We start from the raw sequence: 22,913 nt of genomic DNA, 5'->3' as shown, positions 1-22,913 counted from the left end.
ACTTGTCACTTAAGATCAGGAGAGTCATACACAAAGGCGACGAGTTTGGAAGCGCCGCTGCCTTGTTGGTAGATGCTCTGTGAAGTTTCATTGAAATAATTAGCTCCTCCATCATATTATATCTATTTCTGTCATACTTTGTTACCTTGCTAAGGCATTTTTTCAAGATGAATCAGATATTTTATCTTTCGATGTCATTCTGGATTTAAGTTGATGCTGGGTGTTCCGAACACTAGGTGCAGACAGAGTTTGTACTTCTCTGCCCGGATATGTATTTCCACAGCTCACTTTTCTTTCTGCATGGATTGGAAGGTCCTTCAAAACTTTACCAATTTGACTCTACTGGCACCCTGAAACATGTGTTGGAAAAGTTTTTTTTTTCGTAGGCCACGCTAATTTGATTGTATGGATGACACCCAATGGGAAGCTCAAAACTGAGGTGAGCGTGCGAATCTATAACAAAAGTTTGAATAAAAAGTTGCATTCGTTATGAGATCCAAGTGGTCAGGGAGGTTGAACTATTAGAATACGACAGAACACACAGTATGGTACATCAAACAATGGATTCTTTAATGGATTCTTATGTTTTTTCCACAGATGCATATTCATATTTGACTTGGCGTTCTACGACACAAGTAGTCGTTGTTCGATATTTTGTTTTACAATTAACGGCATGCTCATTTTGCAGCTACTACATGCGACTTGCAGTATGCTTTAAAACTTTCCGGGGGATAATGCCGAAAATTGATGCTGGCGCGGATGTCATTCATATTATCAAATCAACATTGGCCTTACGTGGCAGCTTACTATGATATAACAGTACTCCCCGCCCATGCTCATGTTATATCATTGGACGGTTGCAATTGACGCCTCAGTTGGGCGTGGCAATCTGCAATAGCCTGTCTTTAGAATGGCAGAAAGCACACAGCTATTCCTGCAAAATATTGATAACTGAAGTAATATTTTCCCAGGCCGAATAGCACCCCCTTATCCGAGCAATGGTATAGTCCGTAAAACGTCACACCCTCCAAGCGACCTATCAACGGATTCTAGAATTCACGAGGCTGGCCGCGGTCAGGACTGCTGACGTAATCGGAAGAGATCCACGTTCTGCCGAACTGCGGGAGGGAACGCTTGGCGTGGCCGGTAAGGGTGTATTCCTTTTTTTCAATACCTGCTTCGCTATCAACTTCGGAGGTATGTGATGTTATGTGAGGATAGAATGATGTTTCAGAGTCTTTCGAAGCAGACGTGTGCAATCATATATTGAAAAGTGTTATCGGTAAAATCAAATAAGAGCCCTTTACAACGATCTTCCTCGGGCTCTATTTCTATTTTGCTCAGACTATTTCCGGCTAGACCCCATTCCTCGCTATATTGCATGCATACTTCTGGAGTATGCATGCAATTAATAATCAGGTTATGGAAACAAGCGCGTAGAAAAGGTAGAAAAGCAGATAATCCTTCCATAACTGCACGGCTATTAAGACATCGATTTTACTTAATTAATAGGAAGGGGTATTTCTACGTGAAAATGAAACCTTGTTTTAATAGTGAATATCTCGTAAGGTTTTTCTTATGCGCACAAGTTGAAAATAACGTTGACAAAACAATGGGCTGGTTTTGCGTAGTATACATAAACTCTGTCCTTCAATAGATAAGAAAAAAATGGTAGCCGTCGCAGCGTGTTATATTTCTAAGATATTGTAATGCGTTTTGTAAGCCTGATCGATTGATTCTCCGCCTCTTTAGTACCATGTTTCACACTTTTCCAATTTCTAAATCGTTCTTTTTTATTTGACGTTGTCAATGTCACCTTGAAAAGATAACAATAGCACACAGACATGCTAGCTGGGTGAGATCATTTTCCATAAAAGGGTAACGAGATATTCAATTATGGAAATTTCCATTTGGAATTATTTGGAAAATTTCCTTTTACAATAATTCCCTGGGGAATTTCTCAACCGGGTTTTCATTGAGTGACGTCAGTCAGTGTTGTTGTTATGGTAACAGTCTATTTTTAGGGAGATAAAATTGGTTCAAATTAAGATTATTTTCCCAGCTGGCCAGTAGCGTAAAGTAGCTTCAAAGTAATCCAAGCAACCAGAGATTTGAACAGAATTTCATTTGGAACGCGGCACAATGTGATCTGGAGGTCAGTGAAGGTCAGCCCGCCATGTGCGGCCGTTAGGTTTGTGGTCATGTGACACTGGCTAATTAGAGCCTGGAAACATTACTGCCTTAATGGAGAGAGAGATCGTACCTTGGGAATAATGCCATCCTACGTCTGAAATTCTCGTAAGAGAAAACTGCCGATTGTCGCCCATTCAAAGTTAACGTTATTGAAGTAAAATCAACATGCGGAATCATCTTTCCACTGCGCTGCGACCGCTTCGTCGCAAAATATTTCAGTTATAGCTCAATGAATGCCATAGATAAAACGATTTTTTTAATGTTTTGTATATTTTTTGGGGGGATTTTAAATGATACTTTGATGATTTCATGAATAGAATCAAGGATCATACAAATCCAATTTTGGTCTGTGTACGGTCGCTTAGCGATCGCCGTCGGGTAAAAAGGTAATCTTCTATCGGTTTGAAGTGTGTAATGGTCTATTCCCTAGTGGGACGAGCTAAACATTGCCTGGAGTTAAGGCATGTTATGATACATTACATTAAACCATTGATGCTATATAGAATATGGGAATCCTTCATTACCCTTAATGATGCACGGTAAGGCATGAGTTTTTTTTATACTAGTATATCTATACTAGTATATCTATATGTAAGATAGAGGCAGAGATGTGCCTTTTGAGTTGTTTGAAGGTAAGCCGATGAAGTGAGCGCACGCTATCGGAAGGTCACAGTAAATTGGCTCTCTCGGCATTCATGTGGCATGAAAACCACCAAACTCCGCTACACAGTACGCTGGATGTATAAATATGTGCGTTATCAGAGGGCGCCTTTTACTCTAGGAGACAAAATTATTTTCACGAAACATCTGCAGAAGCTGTAATGCATACAATTCTGTGATTTTATAGTCATTATATAGTAACGTTATAAAAGTACAGAAGTACATCTTCATATGCAAAACTATATATGACTATCTGGAAAGACTGTTGCAAGGCGGTCAGGGTAGTTCTAGTAGCTTGCCATACAAGCCTGTGAGTAAGATAGCATTAGATCTATTCTATCATCTGCTTCGAGATTAAAAAGCAGCAAAAAAATCGCGTCTCGTGCCTGCAAGGCCTTTTATGACAAGTTGAAGGGTGGTTGTCGACAATTAAGTATTTGATATTCTACTCGGATCTTTGAGCTTTGTATTCCATCTTGCCGATAAAAAGAAAACGTATCAGACAGAGAATCAGAGAATAGTGGCATCGATTCGCACATGTGCTTATCAAATTGTTGCACTCCATCTCATGGTGGTTCGTGTAGCCATTAACCTAATTTGCATACTCGTGATTTGCCCCGTGACGTACGAACCGTGTAATGATATAGCTATGGATGGCGCTTTGTGATAACAGCTGAAGCTACGGAACCGACATTGTCAGGTGCGAACGGGTTCCTAGACACATTTAAGGTCACATAAATAATATATTACATATAAAGGTGAACGAATGATTGTCGTGTCGAGGGACAGATGAAATACGACCTCTGTGTCATGGGCTCATTAAGAATTACAGCGTTTTTGTATTCGTTTGTGTTTGTATGTATGTATGAATATGTGTATGTGCATGCGTCTGTGTTTATTACAAACATCTTCAACTAGACAGGCAACATTTGCGATGAAATACAGCATATCTCAACCATCTCCCACCCTATGCAAAAAAAACACGCGCATATTTCAAAGAAAGGTCCTCATGTGTCTACAATGTTCTTCAATTCAAACTGCTCGAACATTTGGCGCCACTCAAGTAACGCTAACGTGATAAAGTCACCCATTTCGGCCCGGCATTGGATTATTGCCCCCCTATATATACGTATATTCCTCACTAGCTGGGCGATCATTTTATAAATGAAAACGTTCAATTGGAAGAATTGACCTTGACATCCTCCTACGCTTTACGGCGACCTTCACAACAAAAGTATACGGGCTATCTCACTGATTATGCTTGATCTAACTTAAGAGAATGGCCTTGCCTTCCCTTTCATACTGCCATATTTGGTAAGATCGCGCGATGATTGCTTTACCGCGCATGCGCAAGTTATATTCGGTACAATTTAGATCTAAGCCCTTATGTGATCGCAAGATGAATGCATTATTCAAGTTGTTGTCCTTATAGTAAGGCTATAGCAAGTAAATTTTATCAAAGACATACATACATTCATTAATTTTCCATGACTTTGAGACAAAAATTGATTTTAGTGAGGCAGCCATGATCGTAGTTGTTACATTGCTAAGTGACAAGAGTCTACCACACTGCGACATTTTGTGCATGCAAGTCTGAATACAAGTACAAAAGGTTTGTTGGCTGTAATACCATGTTCTGGCGCTTCAATTCGTGTTACTATGTCTATTGTATCATGCAAGTAGCGCTACCTTAAGTAGAATTAGATTTAGTTTAGACGTTATTCCCTTTTGATTTATCTATGAATATCATTTCCCTTCTTTGTTAAGTATGTTTATGTATACCACTACTACTTAACTCTGTATGCAATTAGCCCTCGGGCATGAATTTGCAATAAAGATTATTATTATTAATCCAGCTATCTTCGTCTCTTTCTTCTCTTTTTACCCACTTTGTGTTTTTCCCCTCTCTCGTTAACTTGGGAATATGCAAAGGTTGTGATCCATACAATGTACTTCATGTGGCCTGGTGCATCTACCATGCGTGGGTGATTAAAGTTCACTGCGTGGGATGATTATGGTTCTTAAAAGCCATGCTGTTCAAATCGATGAATAGATATCTCATGACGCTCTTATAAGTCAAGTGATGCTATTGCCAGTGCATGTTGAAAACTGATGATGGAGTTGCTTTCCAACTAGCGCTAAGTGTCAAGAAAACAAACGCGAGCCGTAGCGAAGCTGCATTACTCTTCTAATGATAAGTACCTGAAAAAGCAATGTGCGTCACTTCAGTTGAGGATGGTTGGTTTACCTTTTACCTCACGAGATTCACCAACGGGGGTACCCTTTTTGGTTGTGTTTGTAGGAGTACTTTGCACCTATAAACCAAGATCATTCCGACGGATGTTCATGAATAATGATAATATATGGGTGATTATTGAGGTCTTGAAGAAACATGGCATAGCATTTTTGGTGCTGCAGCTTTACAGACTCCGGAAAGTAGTGTTGTATCGTCCCTGAACAGCCGGTCAACCAACCGCCATAGAGTGGGGACGACCAACGACCAACGACCCCTTATATGGGAGAGGCTAAGATACTATGAAGGATTGAATATGGGAAGAAAAAAGGGGGAGAATCACTAACACCTGCAATGTCCAGGGCAGTGGCATTCCACAAAACTCTAATTACAAGTACTATTTGTTGACGGAGATATGGGGTCTCCGAACGCTTGTTCCATCTGACATGGCATTGTTGATTGTTGTGTACAGGACAACAGCATCAGTACCGACTGACCAAGATGGCGTCACTCAGGATATACAGCCTCGGAGCCATGCTGGTGATAGCTGGACTCAGTTTACCAGGTGAGTGATGAGGATGCGCCGTGCGCTGATAAGATGGATGAGCTTCTCCGTGCGTTCTACACAGGTATCTTGAAGAATCTCAGCCTTCAGTTGTCTGCCTGGAAATGGAAATCTAGAGCAAGGCGGTGCTGTGGGTCCGCGGAGGGTGAAACTATAGTTCATTTTCATGTTTCGACTCCGATTGACCTGAGAGATAGTACTGCGTTCGTGTTCAGTCTCCATTGCAAGAAAGGTCTGTTGCCGTACTTTGTGTGGTTGTTCTGCAATGTTAACTACACGGGATGTTAATTATTTCCATAATTCCATCATTCATAATCACGAGGCCTATACCTCATCCACAAATAGACTCAAACGAAGAATCCCATAGATCGTACTTTGAATACTAATATTAGTCATTCGGAACAACCTCGCTTTAAATGACCTTTTTAATCCCAACTTAGTGAGTTACTTAGTCGCGGCTCCTTATCTCGGATGCCTGCCACATGACCGCCAAGCAGATCCCACGGTCACGGCTGGCATAAGATAGTATCATGAGCCGGAAAAGGAGCGTAGCCGACGGTGGCTAATGGACACTCCTTGGCTAGCTTTTTATTATCTTTTGCCACCGGCACATCTGCCTGCCTGCTGATTATGCATTCAGTCCTCTATTTTCGTTCCATTATATCTGACATGCACATGAAAAAGAAGAGAAGAAAACCTCCATCCGTCTTTCCTCATCATGCGGGTTTGATCTGTCCAGATCAGAGACTGCCCGGATAAAACACGTACTTCAGATTTACGTCCCGGACTCCGAATCAATCTTTTCTTCGACTTGCACTCGTATTCTTTGTGTGTCGTGTATCTTATATTCATGTACGGAAGGCAGGGTGCAAAGAGAAGTTCCCGGTCAACATTTTGGTATTGCACTTCTCTCTTTTTTCCGGTCATCTATACTGGAAATTAGCCTGCATATGTAAAGCAGGGCGTAATTAGATAGAGCCAGGCAGGTACCAGGTACATATAAAATCAGAATCAAGCGGTAACGGGGCGCCACCTTACGACTTTTAGAACTTTGCAGGATATCATCTGAGGGTCTAATCTGGCTTTATTACATGTACTTCACCCAACGCCCCAATACGCGTGCCTTTGTGTGCGTGCATGCGTGCGTTCGTTCGTGCGCGCGCGTGTTTTGTTCGCATGTGAGTGTGTCGCTGCGATTGCATATTTATCACAGCATGTAGCATTGTCATATGTCCTTAGTGTTGCCATGTTCTTTTCTTTGCAGCTGAGGCGAGAAAGTGCTACCAGTGTGTTGGTCTGGGAGGCAAGGTGAAGGGAAACAGTCCCTGTATAGGGAACTACATGGACACGGGAGTAGGGGAGTGTCCCGTCACCCATGACTACTGCTACATCGTCCAGACTTCAAGCGGATGTGAGTATCTTAATCTGAATAGCTATATTTAGACAATGATTGAGAGACTGGGCGAGAAGGGGAGAAAAATGAAGGCGGACAAGAGGAGGAAGGTGTAGAGTTTGAGAGAAAAAGGCTGAAGACAGGGAGAATGGTATAAAGAGCGGCCTAAATGTAGAAGTAATCATTATTATAAAGGTAAAGAAGGTGAGATGCCGGGGGCTTATGTTAATGCGGGATGTGGTTTATTACACTGTTCTTACGTTTGATTCAAAGACTATAGTACTGGAAAGGGAGGGATATAGAAAGAGAGAGAGAGAGGATGTGTGAGAGAGATAAGTGGCCAGGGAGAGAGAGAGAGAGAGAGAGAGAGAGAGAGAGAGAGAGAGAGAGAGGGAGGGAGACCGCGTCAACTAGTACTGCACAATGAAAACGCAGTTCTTACCGACATGTTTTACAGTATCAACCATTGCTGTGGACAGAGGCTGCGCTAACGAGACGAAGGCGAGCTACTGTAATAGCCAAGGCGGACAGTCAGTCTGCTACTCCTGGTGCAACAGTGACAGCTGCAACAGCGCCGCCGGCATAACGCCTGGGTTCCTGGCTATCCTTCTTCCAACGATCGCCTGTATGGTGCTAACCTTGACAGGCCTGTGAGCCGGTTCTTTCTGTTGTATCTGTATATCTATATCATTATAACATGTATGCTGACTGTTTCGTTTAGACTTATCAGTACATGTCAGAAATAAGTAATTATTGGTTTCTTGTTTCTCTTTCTTGGTTTCGTTATAGAAAGGCGTCGATGTACTAGTATACCGAGAATTCACGTCAGTTACGTATAGGTTGTGCTTACATAGTCCATGAGAATTACGTGCTGTTAGACAGTTGCGTCTGCTGCTTTCGTGTAGCACTACTTAGCGTTTAGCACCATAATTGCAGGGACTAGCTTACTGAGGTTGAAACTACATGTATGTAACGTTATACATGTATAACGTGTGAAAAGTGTTCTTAGATGTAACGTAGAAGACCTGTAAGGTGTAAGGCCGGCACGGTGCAATTCAGGGGAAAATCATCAATGTATTGAGCACCGAATATGATATATGGGCACAGCATTGGGTTTCTAAACACTTACATGTACTGAAAAACGTAAAATTCTGCCGTTTGAATTTGCTGAGAACATTTTTATGGTTCAGACATTTAGGTTTATTATAGTGAAAAATTCATGAAAGTCGTACACCTCTCTCAATTTGATTATGGTGACATTCTAACAAGTCCTTTGAACAAGAAAAGTGTTGATGTGCAAAGTTCTGCCATGGCATGATACTGATAATGCCGTCATAAAATGTTCCATTGGTGATTTACATATTCCAGTACTTTTGTCGCGAATATATGTAATTCTCGCGGCAGCAAAAAAACAAAAACGCGCCTTAATCCCCAGAATTCCCTGTGATGGCCTTACCATGAATTGTTCTTAGTACATCTAGCACAAAAAAAGTTTGAAAACTTACTTTCAGTTCATTTTATCTCTATCGGTGCTTTATCAATTGCATTGTATCGTAAACCATAAGAAATCTTATTTGTCATCCATTATAATGGTACCTTATTTAATGTGATAGTATATCTTAAATCAAGCACCAGGGCTATCTATGTAAGTGCGTCGCAAGAAATTATTTCGGAAAAAATCAAGTTTTCAAACTTTGTGTTAGGTTTATATGTATGATATATACACATTATACTTCGTCAAACCATTGTCAATTGATTGTTGGTGTAACTGTTAGAATAGCCTGACTAAATCGCTCTTCTAGTAGCCCTTTCACTGGTCAGGCGCTCAGAAGCTGGATGACCAACACCTCTACTACAGGAGAAATTTTAACCCTGTTGATTCATGCATGTGTTATAACACGGACCAATCATTGTCCGGTACCATGGCCATGGTGTTGGGCGATTGGTGACTGGTTTCTATGGCGACAGACAAATCCCAAGCCCCCATTGGACCGCTTTATACAGCAAAAACGAATTCTGGGCTCCCATTGGTGACTCAAGGAAAAGTTTCTCTTGGGTTATAGAGGTGGATGGTCACAAGCTCCTCAGGAAGGAGGCCCCACTCATACCCTGACAGCCGGAGACCAGGCTACTGATAGAACAGCTCTCTCTTTCTCTCTATCTTGGTGTAGATTATACATCATTAGATTATACGTTATACATTTATTAGGTAAAATCAACTATACATAGTTTACAAGACCTAAAGTTCTAATAGATATCTTTTTGAAAGAACGTCTTTCCCATGGAATCGATACGTTCATGTCCGATAGTGGTGGAGAAATGTAAGTACATTGTATTTTGGATCATGTATAGATGAGTGTTTGTTGTATAGGTTTGGATGTTATCTTGCGGTTTCGATGTTGTGACTGAATCAATTCTTGTCATTAAATCCAAGCCGTTTAGAGCATAAATAAACTATGTCATCATCGCTACATTTGTTCTCGTACTGTTTAGGTTGAGGTCCATGGTAACTTGATGCGAAAAATGTCATCATCGCTGAAACAAGGATATAGCTGTAATAAGTCCAATATATATGTATAGCTACATAAATTTTATAACTTTATATATGATTCATTAACTATCAACTATGCTCTGATAGCGAGGTTCTTTGCACTTGATCGTGTCAGTGTCAATTGTATGCTTATGACATTTAAATAATGGCGAAATTTCAGAGTATGAGTTATATACTTTTATAGTTGATTGTTTACCTTCTGCCTGCCAGGCCAACCGTTTGTATCGGTTATGTGCATGAGTAGCAGAGAGAAGGTTGTTAGTCCATACAGAAGTATACATACATACCTTTCTGTCGTCGTGTGCCCATTAGTTTGGGACGGCACAAACAAATGTGCCCGCCCATACCGTTGCTATTGACACCTCGTGCCGACCAATCAGGATTTGCACCACGAAAGAAGCCAATCGACGAGAAAGGTTGATCAATATCACATTCCCATCTGCCAGAGCTCGGACGGACGTCCGCTGAAGTCGCGGTGAGTGATGCAAACAAATTTGAGTATGAGTTGCAAATGCCTAACTGTTATCAAGACTAAAAATGTGTTGCCTGTGATGACTGCTACTTAAGACGAAACGGTAAGGTTAATCAAGAACTATAGGAGGTGTGGAGAGAACTAGGAATGATGCCTGATTTAGTTCTCTTCATAGAAAATTTAAAGCATGATGCAATCTAAGGTAGTCTCCTTACAACTAGGTAACCACGTTAATGTTGTTCCCGGCTTATCGCGATATGTACCAGTAGAAAGAAGCGTTCCGTTGTTTGAGACCAAGCTAAACTTTGACGACACCAATGCGTATGTCTTAACGGTCCACCTGTCTGGACACACCTGCATACCGGGAGTGGTGACATCCTTAGGTAAACAAACCTGCGGGGTCACGCCTTTCATCCCACCCGCACACTGAAAAGTTTCTACAACCGGTCGGCTATGTCATCACTTTTCAAAACCTTCATTTCCATTTTCAGAACATGATTTTTTGTTACCAGCAGCCCCTGTAGCACATGTCTTATTTAAGGACTACCTGAATCGTATGGAGAGATGTCTTTCTTAAAGCACTAGATCGTTATTGACCCAGAAAACCCATCCTATTCGCACCACTTCACCTGGCGTGAGACACACTAAACATAGTGTATCTAGATCTACCATCATCTGGATACTTACACGAGACGGAATCCTCGTCGTAACGTAAAGATAAGAACAAATAGGTTAAGGTCACATCAGAACTTTCACGTGAGACGCCAGAAACTAATATTATTGGTGGGAAAACATGGAAAGATACAGCACAACCTCTGACTGGAGATAGACGTCGACTCATTCCAGAAGCTCCGCTCTACTTGAAGCAGAAAGCCGCAATGGTTTGGAACGGCCGTTGTTTGAGGCATTCGGAATTGGGCCACTCGGTCACTGATTTGATGATATGGATCCTCTGGGCACCTCAAAACTGATGCCGCATGGTCCCCCAAATTTGCTTTCATTACGAAATCTAAATGGTCAGGAATGTAGATCAAATAGATGACTGAACTCACAGTGCGTGGTACACCAAACAACAAATTCTTTCATTTTTGTTCTCCTTGTTATCTTTTTTTTCTGATCTTGGAGAATTTCACTCATTATCATCAATTTTCTACTTTTTTATTTTATTTACAGCATTTGCATATTTGTACGATTTACAGTATGGTCAAATTATTCCTTACCTTTTGGAAGCGGACGAAAACTAATGCGAGCTCCGCGATGTCTTCCATATAACCAAGTCAATTTGGCATTATCTAGGCCACGCGAGCTGACCAAACTTCTTTAAAATGAATGCAGGATTTTCTATTCTACAATTTAGAACCAAGGCAGTGGACACCTTAGGTGTACGCAGTACGCAGACAATACGCATGGTGACGCTCCTAAACAGAGTTTGGACGTGGTCCGCCCTTTTCAAGCTACTTAGAGATAATGTCTCGAGAACATCTAACCCATGTAAAAACTACTGATAGTGTCACAGCAAATGTTGTACTTTACTACTAATTATCTTGACAGTCCACGTTAGCGTTCTTGCAATGAATCATCCACAGATCATAATATCAATTCGTCAAAACCTATTACGTATGTCCCAAATATACCAAGTTGACAGAGCCCAAAGATCTGACCAATCTTCTTTTGCTTTCCCCGAGCTCTGTCTCCCTGTGCAGTATCTTATGACGTCACGTTACCATGGTAACTAATTCCAGCTAGTTCCCGATGGCTCGCCAGCATTAACTCCAGCCTTAGGGCGTACATTTCTCCACATCAGGAAAGATATCCTATTCACTACTCGTACAGTAAAAAAACACACAACACTTTGATATAGTGTCTCTGAAATACCGTTATTTAGAATGTCAATGCATACATTGATTGCCATTCGAGCTATGCACTGTTGTGAGGAATGTGAAATAGGCCATGGCCAGTATCTGAGTATGTCTCTGCACACCCTGCATTCATGTATACCAATATATGCCCCCGCACAGCTATCAGATTAGCACGTTATTACAACCGCGTTAGCTATCGGATTGCTGCACTTTGCTGGAACAAAATGTCCAGTGTGGTCCGCCGCGGAGGCTAGAGGCTATGAATAAAACGTTTTTAGAGGCCAGGACAGGGTACGAAATGTTGGCTGAGGTCCAGACGGGGGACCAGGTCACTCCAACAAGACGCCAACACGTTTCCGGGTAGTCCATGGTGTGATTGATGAAGATTTGCTGTGAACTCAGGGTCGAGAAGTTCGTGATACTTATCGAAACAACTTAACACTCATTAAAGGATGCGACTACTGTCTAACAGAAGCCAACCAGCAGTACTTAACACTTTACTGTCTAATTTGCACAAACGCACATGCGCGAGAACACTAGCACGCACGCGTGCACAAAACAAAACACCCACGCACGCATCCACAAACAACACAGGTGTCTACTTGCTATATGTGCGATCATGCGATCAGTAAAATACATGTAGCAACGTTACCCCATCAAAGCTTCTTTGTCTCACATACTCAATACTTTTGGTCTACTCGTAATAGCAACTTTCAAATGTGACTGAAGTCAAGACAATCAAAATGTCGAACATACAGTCTATGGTAGACTATGGTGAATTGATTATCATTACATATTGAGTGAAAGTGAAAAGTGACCTCGTTTTCCCTTCATCGATCAATAGAACAGGTTTAGTGACGTCATGGTCATGTGAGGCTTTCCGACCAACCACATGTGTTGTACTGGCGACTCAAATCAACTTCAAAGCCAATTTTCCCAATATGAAATATTTAATTTCTGTAATCGTATGACGCGGTACGGACTGTACTTGGTTCATGATAGCATAGTCTTTAAATGTTGAATTGTAGAATTGTGTCATCAAACCCCTTTGAGACAAATTTGTATGCATGGCTGCCATCACATTATCGTTTTTTTGGCGACGCCTCAGGGGCGGAGCCGTTCTTATAGTACTGCGATTAAGTTGCCAGGAATTCTAAATATTCCACGCACGCATTCCCAGGGGAATTCGTTTTTGACAAGAACTTTCGGGACGGACGTTTGCATGTAACATTGAGGAACTGTAAGTTGCTTCTTTGGGCAGTTTTTATACACCATTGCAGCTTTTAAAAGATATTTCAAATGAGCTTTCTGGAGACTAAAGACCAACGTGTCACATGTTTCTGGATGTATTTGGTAACTTATAACTTCTTACAGTGAAGAATGATAAGTTTGGACATGTAGCTGATACCGTTTGTTTAGATGTCACTTTATAGACTATGACTGACGCATCGATGATAAAGAAAGTACGCGAAGATAAAACTCACCGTACATTGGACTTTTTAAGACAGGCAGACTTCTTTGACTACATGATGCTGTCCTTTATTTTGCGTATTCTTACTGTGTGATAGAAGTGTTGTTTTGTTGGAGGGTTTTATGTTTTATTTGTGTGTTTTGTATCATGTGTTTTTGGGTGACCTTTGCCACTTTTTACTTTATTGGTTTCTTTTCTTTTCTTGCTTTTTTGTTTGTTTTCCTGGGTGATATCGGCACACGCCCCAGCGTTTCCGTGACCGGGGTCCAGTGAATTCTGTTTGCGGCCAGAGTCATGGAGAAGTTGACCTGCGGGTACAAAGAGACAAAAGGACATAAATATAACAATGCCTTGAACGGATTCTCTGTTACAAAATGTACTGTGTAGGTATACCCTTCCTCTGTATAAACAGAGTCTTATTTTAGAGTACGTTTACAAAATGCAAAGGACCGCAATGTAAAATGAAAAGCTGATAGAATGCTCCGTAAATAGTTTCATCAGGTTGGTAGATCAATCGAACAAAGTCTTCTTCGTTTCACAACCTTCTCTTAATTCCCCTGTAGACGTTTCGGTGACTGTCACCTTCATCAGTACAAAATGAACCATACTAACATTATCGGTGCGATATGAGCTATATAGTAATTACCGATAATGTTAGTATGGTTCATTTTGTACTGATGAAGGTGACAGAACGTCTACAGGAGAATTAAAAGAAGGTTGTGAAACGAAGGAGACTTTGTTCGACTGATAGAATGCTGTTTTCGATTCATCAAGAAAAACGCTTACAATGACAATTATTGCATATCACCCAGATCAACAGAAAACAACAAATACACTATTGTCTCTGGACATATATCTTGTCATTATAAGACATGATCTTTTACGTTGACCCATAGGCTGTGGGCCCTTTCTCTGTAACGAATTGTTAGTCTACCTCACCTTTATGCAGCAGTGAATTCCTTCTGAAGTCTGCGGGCGGCCATGCTACCTGCGCGAACAGAGATAGAATAGGCATAAATACATTGCAGCCATTTCCTGCCATTCACCGATAATCAAATTGGTTTGCCTTTTATGAAAAACAGCTGGTCGTTACTGGAATATTCATTGAGTCATATGAGTCTTGTCGAAAAGGAGGGGATATTACATACAGATAAGGCCAAAAAATCCCGGCGGAACATTAACTAAACACAAATTTCGAGCGCAATTAACTGCCAACGATCAACTCAAGGATCTCAGCAATCATTGATATTTCAGTCTAATTAATGCATGTTGGGTCGGTAACAAAATTAAAACTGGACCGCTCGGTTGAGTGGTAGTGTACCCAAGCGTACAATGTATAACACTTGTTGACACATTGGACCATGGTCGTCGGAATATCTGCTGAAGAGACTAAGCAACGCAGTAACATAGAGAACTGCTACGTAACCTCTTACAACCACACCGCCGACACAACACGCTTACAAAAAAATAAACACGTCATACAAGAATGTACAATCCGTGTAAACGAACAAAAATACACGTCTAAACTGACATCAAATCACAACAAGACCGGTACAAAGAAAAAAAGAGCTGCAAAATATCTGATTCAATGACAACAACAAATCATTACCATCACATCGATCACGCATCAAACAACAGAACAAAGTCTCAAAATAAAATAACTAAAATTTAGAACCTACAACTTACAAGAGCAAAGCCGATGACCTTAACTGATGATATCAAAAGAAAGACTACATTATGATACATGCAATGCAACTTAAGCATAGTATTTTTGATATCTTAAAATTATCATAAAAGTTTCAGTATCAAATTCCCTTTTCCATCGAGGGCTCCCCGGCACCTCTACGGTGCTAGGAGTGATGCATGTCCGCCAAGGCATCTGCGCATACGGGGTCGTTTACGGACTCGCTCCCTCCCTGGGACCCCAGAAACTGAATCCTGCTTTTGCTTGACTTCCAGTTTTGTAAGATCCAACCTCTCCCCCTCCATATTTACATTTCGGAACGGCCATCAAATCCGTAATCAACACAGCTTTCTAATCGTATTAGTCGCGAATCCAGCAAAACCTTTCTAGAAAACAGATGGCGTCTACAATAAGTCTACTCAACTTAAGTGCTACAACGGTTTGACTTTCTTTCTCTCTTGCTAGCGGTTGAATTTGACGAAGCTCGAAAATCTGACTGGGTTTAATAGCACCGCATTTTCACTACGGTAAACCTGACTTGCAGGAGATAAACTCGTATTTATGAAATATAAACAGATTTTGGCTAGATCTAGAGGGCCAAGAAAAGGAGCGGTATCGCAGTACCTCTCCGTACACTTGAAGCTTCGTCACACAGAAGCCTAGAGCTAAGTAAGGGTTGAAATCGCATCACCGAAGAACTTATACACCAATCCAGACACAAGTACATGTACAAAGGCATCAACTGGAAGTCTAGACCTTGGTGATTCTAGGAGAGATATACACGGTATCGGCCACAGAACAATCTGACAATGACACTACACAATGAATGCCGACCGATCTAACCGGAGAGGGAATATCTAGACTCTACCAGGCTTCGTGGATCGGTGGTCTAATTGTAGAAATTGGACAAATAGAATCTGTAGTACGCTAGGGGAGTTAGCCGGCCAGGAGAGTACGTTTCCTCACCACGAGGTGGGGATAGTGACTCTACCGATCCACGGAGCCTGGTAGAGGCTAGGAATATCAAAAACTACATTCTTTCAATGATATAACTTTCCGTTGCACCAAATGCAAGGAACAGGCCATTCAATCGGAGAAAAACCAACATACCTTGTCAGAAGTGATGCATGTCCTTGTATCTGCAGCGGAAACAGACTCCAAACTACAGTCGTAGCGTCCAGAAAAGTTACAGCTGAGATGACCCCAAACCCCATGTTAACGCCTCGGACGCCCCGCTCCTTCTGTCTCGTCAACAGACAAGGACCCGGTGTATACCCGTATACCCGGACCCTCCCAGTGTCGGAAGATTGACAGGAGGGGGGCAGTTTTGTCCTATTGGTCAAATGTTTTAAAACTTCTCCCTGATTGGAGAAGCCATAGGTGGGGGGGGATCAAACCAGTTTGAACCTGTTCGGTCTTCTCCAAAAACTGGCCATAAGGTCCCTTGGGAAAGCATTGAGTCACTGACCTTTGAGAGGTTTCTAGGTCACAGGCCCGAGGTCTGTCCCAAATCAACAAACAGCCGGGCTTGCAAAACAGGCGATGGTAGAAATGTGTTTTCGGGTCTGTTCCAGATCAACAAACAGCCGTGCTTGCAAAACAGGCTATGGTACAAATGGTGTTTTCGCACGTGCCAGATTTGGCTCCAGGCATGGATTTATAGTTGCTGGGCGGACAGGACAAGTCAAAACACGACAAACAACGACCATGTGCAGGGCATTGTTATTTTTCACACAACTGATGGATCTTTAACTTCAAAACAATAACTACGTTCTGATACTGTAACTCCATTATGTTTATCACCAATGATAACTTATCATAAAAAAGTTTGAGTTACAAATTCACTTCACCTACTGTTGTTTAGCCTGGTATTAAAGCTGGAACTACAAATGCATACCCCGGTACTACGCATACCTCTACTGTGCTGGGAGTGATGCTGGCCGGCCAAGGAAGATTAGGGCACACGAGGTCTATGGATGATATCAGTGGGCTCATCAATTTTTGCTTGATTTGGAAGAAAACTAAAGGACCCCCCCCCACACACACACACACACTCAAGATCATTTGTGGCACCTCTTGAATACAGAAATAAAAGACTTGTTTTGTTGAGGTACCATGCCTTGTCAATTTCATCATAGGCTAGAAAACTGTGTCCTTCTCCACGCGTTCGTCCTCCAAGTTCAAACCCACTCGTGGCCCAGTGTACGGGAACCCTGCCGGGTTTGGGTAGACTCTCCTACGACACGACACAGACTGAGGTGACTCGGTACTATCTTGAATGGCAAGATGTTGTATCCATTATCCCGCATTTCTGTGTCTTTCCTGACCTCCTCCCAACACCCTAATCATGTTGTTGCTTTGGCCTCAGCAAAGTCTTGTAGCTCTATATTTAGCTTTTCGAATTTACTGCGTCCTTCTGACCGGTGGGGGCTAACGGTACAGCATGGCTTGTCTGCACCGATCTTGCTGGCCGGTTTCCGGGCGAACAGGTTGTTTGTTTATGTTGCTTACCCAGCAAACCGCCTAATGGCGGCGTTACACCCAACGTTTGAACTGAAGAGTACAAGCTGCATATCCGGACAGAATAACAGATTCATTCACGTCGAGAAAGTGTACATGTTGTAGGTTCTTTAACGTGCCTGAGGTGTACGTTATTGGAGGTTGAGGTTGTGTAGTGGTGCATGGTGGAGTGTCAATCATATCTCATATTTCCCGACAGGAAATATATTATCTTTGAGGGTGTATTCCTCTTCTTTTTCTGTCATGTTTGAACACATTTTCACATGATTTATCAAAGTCAATAACAAATGAACAGAACTTAAGAATTTCTGGACCCTCGTGTGGGTTGATTAGAGATGAGTACGACGAAGTAGCAATTACTCTGAATAACTTGCATAATTAATTAGAAAACTGTAACCACTTACTTTACCGTAACTTTACTCTAATACTAAAGAAAGGCAAAGACGGTTCGACTAGATTCTGGTCCCAGTGAAGTACATTTATTGGAGCACAACAATACAATCCGGTAACAACAAATATGACAATCAATGCACTAAGGAATCCCTAACCATAAGTTACACGAGCCGTTGGGACAATATTACATAAGGTAGGACATTGCGTTGTGTTTTACTATACTATACAATACTATACTCACAGTTACAGACACGGATCAGGCTTCAACGCGGCTCGGCGGGTATTCCAGTTACGACAGTGCACGTGCTCCTCTGTACAGACTGTTCTCTTACACGGACTGAACTCCTAACTCTAGTTTGCTGTTCTATTTATTCTATCCTAATTAGTCGGCATTATTCTATTGATATGGATGAAATAGTCCTGTTACTTTTAACAAACAAGTACAAGGTTGTGTTGGCCAGACAATCCTATTGTCTTGCAGAACAGAACTGGCAGACAGAATTAACACAAGGATAACAACCTACAAGATCAAAGACTGCTACATGCATACATAATATACAAGGTGTGAACGCAAAGACAAACATCACTGTTGCTATGGGCTGTAACTAAACATACATAGAAGTAAAGAGAGTATTAACAATATTATCATAACATGGCCAAATATGCCACTGTTACATCTACCCCCCTCCTTCGAAAGAAAAGGTGCTCCCGCACCTTGTCACATCTTCAACAATGGAGCATAAAATACATGATCAATTTTTCAACAACAATGGAGCATAAAATACATGGTCAACTTTTCAACAACAATGGAGCATAAAATACATTGATAATTTTTTTTCCACTTGGGCAATACAGTGGTAAAGAAAATGAACATTTTAACACAGATCGGTGGTCTAATTGTAGAAATTGGACAAATAGAATCTGTAGTACGCTAGGGGAGTTAGCCGGCCAGGAGAGTACGTTTCCTCACCACGAAGACTGTGCGGGGTCGCTATGTTCTTTGAAGTCCACTAATCGCTATCTAATAGGTGCGAAGTGGTTTATTGCTTTCCGACTCGCCCGTGACGGGTCTTGACTGCAGCGGCCGGGACTTCTCACGGGGGCCGGTACCGGCAAAACATTTTATTTTTAAGCCATCTCGTCCTGCATCAAACGTCTGTTATCGTCATAAGCCCTCGGGTCGGCCATTGCATCCCAAAATGAGTCCTTTTTGCCTCCAAACTTCACCAAAAAGGTACAGCTTGGCCACACTCAACAGGGAAAAAATGCGATCTCTTTTCGCGACCCATTGCTGGAGACCAGTCCTTGTGGAGACTGACCGCACAGGAATTTACCTAACGTTATAGCGTAAACTGTTATCATGTTACATTTCATCGCAAAATTAACCTCACTCTAGCCTACATTGTTTCAAAAGCATTTATATTTTAGCAAAAAACGCCGTCCAAAACATCATTTTTGCCGCGTTTTGTTGTCGACCCCAGTTTGACCTTGTCCCAAACCGAGCTGTTTCCCACTGGGCGCTGGCCGATTTATGACTTAAATTATCTCCAGCGCTGAGCTACTTCCTTTGTACAAATAACGGGGGGATTAATTTTATGTCGTTTGATCATAGCGACCCCGCACAGGCTTCGTGGTGAGGATAGTGACTCTACCGATCCACGGAGCCTGGTAGAGGCTAGTCTTTCTCTATATAGGAACCACCTAGAGTTATGAATTTCTCCCATTGTTTGATGCATCTCTGGACACCGTTTTTGTAGGGCACCCCAGGTTGGTCCTCCAACAGATACCTCATCAATGACAGAAGAGGGACGACCAGGTCTGGGAGCTGTTTCCACAGACTTCCGGCCATGTTTGAATTCACGATGCCAGCGTTTTACAACGTCATATGATGGGGCATCATCACCATAAGTTTCTTTCATTTCATCAAAAGTCTCCTTTGGTGTGCGTCCTTTCAAATACAAAAACCGAATCACTGCGCGACACTAAACTGGCTCCATTTCACACCTGGCTCATTTCACACCTGACTCAGTTCAAACACCTTTAAATCAGAAACTACTAATAGTTCAGAGCTGGTTTTTGCAACAAAACATATAGAGATATTAATCATTATACATGTTAAATTTTATCTAGATCAGACAACTGAAAGTGGGTCAGAGACATTACTTATTGAACGCCCCTCGTAACTTGCATGATTAAGGAGGACATGCCGTATTTCCTAAGATATCTTTTATCTCCTGTCTTCTAAACGATAGGAAGGTAATACTCACAGTATGCAGCTAACATATATACATACATATACGAGTCTATATAAATGAATAGCTATCAATCATTAGTTAGTTCCTAATTTGCATGATAATACCAGCAACACTGTAATGCTTTGAAACGTGCAAAATATTCTACAAATACCCCGAACATAATGAATAAGAACACCTCGAACATTTCTGCATTTACAGCATGTTAGTACGAGCATTGTGTATGAAAACCGTGGTGTTATTTTTTCTCTCACTAACTTGCAATACGGTACAGTGCAGAACCAGATCAAAATTGCTGTGCCATAGGCATAATTATCTCAAAGCAGAGGTAACGGTGGGGAAAGGGGGGTAAAGGGATAGTAGAGTGATATCGTATGGAGTAAGTATGCATAGTGTTCGGCTCAGACCTAAGTGGTTTCGGCTTCGAATCCGTCGCTGATATTGTGCCCTTGGGGAAGGTAAACATTACATGACTTTGCTCACTTCACTCATATAAAAATGAGTTATTAGCTAGTTTGGGACGTCCCTCGGATGGGACATTAAACGGGGGTCCCGTGTGTGAGGACAGCCGTAAAAGAACCTGCCACACAAAAGATTAGGGGTCCTTCCCAGTGTTAGTGGATCAAGAAGTATCAACAGCATGTGGCTATGATAATCTAGATCCATATGTCCCTACATCTCTGACCAAAGTGCATATGTTTTTGATTTGTCCCTAAACCACGGAGCCTTCCCTGAATCCCGGAAAAGAGCAAATGTGGTACCAATTTTCAAAAGGGGGGACCCTGAGGAACTACTGACCTGTATCCCTACTCTGTCCAAAATCCTTGAAAAAATTGTATTTAAGGACATGACGATATTTACCGGGGGGGAAGGGCTAGTCCAAAATGGGTCTGGTAAAAAAATTTTCTATGGGCCTCGCGAGCAAAGTCATGTTTTGTTTATGGATCACGCTCAGCGATCCAGAATTTTTCAATGGCCCTCCCCCCGAAATTTTTCCTTACTTTTTCCATTACACACACTGTGTATCATTAAATAATATAACGTTAGCAATGATAATAGCGGTAGTGTGTTTGCCGAAGGCCCGACCGGTCTAGGGGGTCCGGGGATTGCTCCCCGGAAAATTTTGAGATTTTTGACCCTCTAAAACGCAATTTCCCGCATTCTGTGAGGAAAAAAAAAGTTAAGTAAACGTGGATTTTATGCGTCCATATCAACGCAGAGAAAAGCGGGTGGGGGAGGGGCATTGCCGCGGCGATCTTTTCCACTACACATGCACGATATTTACACAAAAGAAAATAAATTAATTTTTTAGTTGGACGAGACTTGAGTACATTTTAGCGATATCGTTACTAAAACCGCTTCAAGACTGCTTTGATCATTCCAAAACGGGAGTTATTTTGGCCAGCCTACAAACTTGCCGAAAAATTTTCGCGCCATCAAGATTACGTCACGTGGCATGCAGCAGAGAGCCCGCTGTCACGAAAGTAAACATCGTAATGTCTTTTATAATATCCCGTTGCCGTCCGTGAGCCATTCCGTTTACAAAAAGACGATGCACGCAGGATCGATATTGATGCCAATTTTAGTTTCTATAGTCTTCGTAAACTTCGCGCGAACATGGAATCACACGCGAGGCGGCTGCAGCAAAATTCGTATGTTGGGGGGGGGGACTATATTGACGTAATCCTTGGGGGTCCGGGGGCATGCTCCCCGGGGAAAATTTTGAAATCTTGACTATCGAAAACGATCTTTCCTAACTTTTGATGGGCAAAATTTGCTGGCAGACTAAGGTAAGTTTAATAGCCTTTCTGTAGTACTTAGTACTTCACATTGTTTTAGCTTATTATTGAGGGCGACGACGCCCCCAACGTATTTTCACGATTTCTAGTTCCCAAGGCACGAGCCGTCGCAAGGTAGGTCTGGAGAAATGTTGAAATTTGGACCCTCTGAAACACGATTTTCTGCATTTTGAGGGATAAACTTTGCTGGTAGACTGTGCTAAATGTAATGACGAGCGCCGGAGCGTCCTGGGCGCCGGAGGCGCAAGCCATCGCATGGGACGTCCAGAGAAAAATCGAACTCTTGACCATCTGAAACTTCATTTCCTGCATTTCAGGGGCACATTTTGCTTGTATTTATTAAGGCCCCTGAGGCAATTTTTTTCAATTGCCCTCCCCCCGGCTCAAAAAATTTTTCGATGGCCCTCCCCCCAGGCCAAAAAAATTTTTCAATGGCCCTCCCCCCTTATGCACCAGCCCTCCCCCCCGATAAATATCGTCAAGTCCCTTAAACACGTGTACAACCACCTGATGTCCCAAAACTTATTATATCCTCTTCAGTCTGGATGTATCCGGAAAGATCCAACTGTAGGCCAACTTGTTTGTTAACTGACAAAATTTTTATGGTCACACTCGTCAGCATCTTCAGGAGCTGATCACTCCTGAAGTCTCTGCCTCTACTCATTACGACCTTCGTAACAAACATAATTTACAGCCACCGACTTGTACCACAACTCGTTACCAAAGGTCACATCACTGGAATGGGCTTTATATAGCTGTATGGCCGCTTAATCCTTCGTCATTCAAAAATTAACTAATAACATTAGCCCCTCGCTTAACACACATTTAGTCCCGGCCCAGGGGACGCCTGCCCTTTACTCACACGCCT

General features: G+C 42.0%; 2 protein-coding genes and 1 long non-coding RNA gene across 4 annotated transcripts in view; 2 read left to right on the top strand and 1 right to left on the bottom strand.

Moving 5' to 3' along the window:
* Window positions 1–1,011: 1,011 nt before the first annotated feature.
* LOC118411243 (U-scoloptoxin(05)-Sa1a-like) lies at window positions 1,012–9,515 on the top strand. The gene is made up of 4 exons (XM_035813393.1): window positions 1,012–1,146; window positions 5,559–5,651; window positions 6,916–7,062; window positions 7,502–9,515. Exons 2-4 carry the CDS (start codon window positions 5,588–5,590, stop codon window positions 7,696–7,698), a joined length of 408 nt encoding a protein of 135 aa, XP_035669286.1. The 5' UTR covers window positions 1,012–1,146; window positions 5,559–5,587; the 3' UTR covers window positions 7,699–9,515.
* Window positions 9,516–9,988: 473 nt separating this feature from the next.
* Window positions 9,989–22,913, top strand: part of LOC118411242 — a 23,786-nt gene continuing 10,861 nt past the window's right edge. The window contains exon 1 of one of the 2 annotated variants that reach the window (XM_035813388.1): window positions 9,989–10,070. The gene's annotated coding sequence lies outside the window, so the exon portion shown is untranslated. Of the gene's footprint in view, window positions 10,071–10,150; window positions 10,171–22,913 lie in introns of those variants that run through there. The other variant, XM_035813392.1, reaches the window with a different exon arrangement.
* On the bottom strand, window positions 13,014–16,323 carry LOC118411244. The gene is made up of 3 exons (XR_004830654.1): window positions 16,192–16,323; window positions 14,337–14,385; window positions 13,014–13,705 (listed from the first exon to the last, which is right to left on the bottom strand). It is a non-coding gene; the product is annotated as an uncharacterized LOC118411244 (long non-coding RNA).

The sequence above is a fragment of the Branchiostoma floridae genome, chromosome 3, assembly GCF_000003815.2.
Source record: "Branchiostoma floridae strain S238N-H82 chromosome 3, Bfl_VNyyK, whole genome shotgun sequence".
NCBI classification, from domain to species: Eukaryota; Metazoa; Chordata; class Leptocardii; order Amphioxiformes; family Branchiostomatidae; genus Branchiostoma; species Branchiostoma floridae.
The sequence above is the reverse complement of the archived record's forward strand: the minus strand, read 5'-3'. Positions and strand labels throughout refer to the sequence as shown.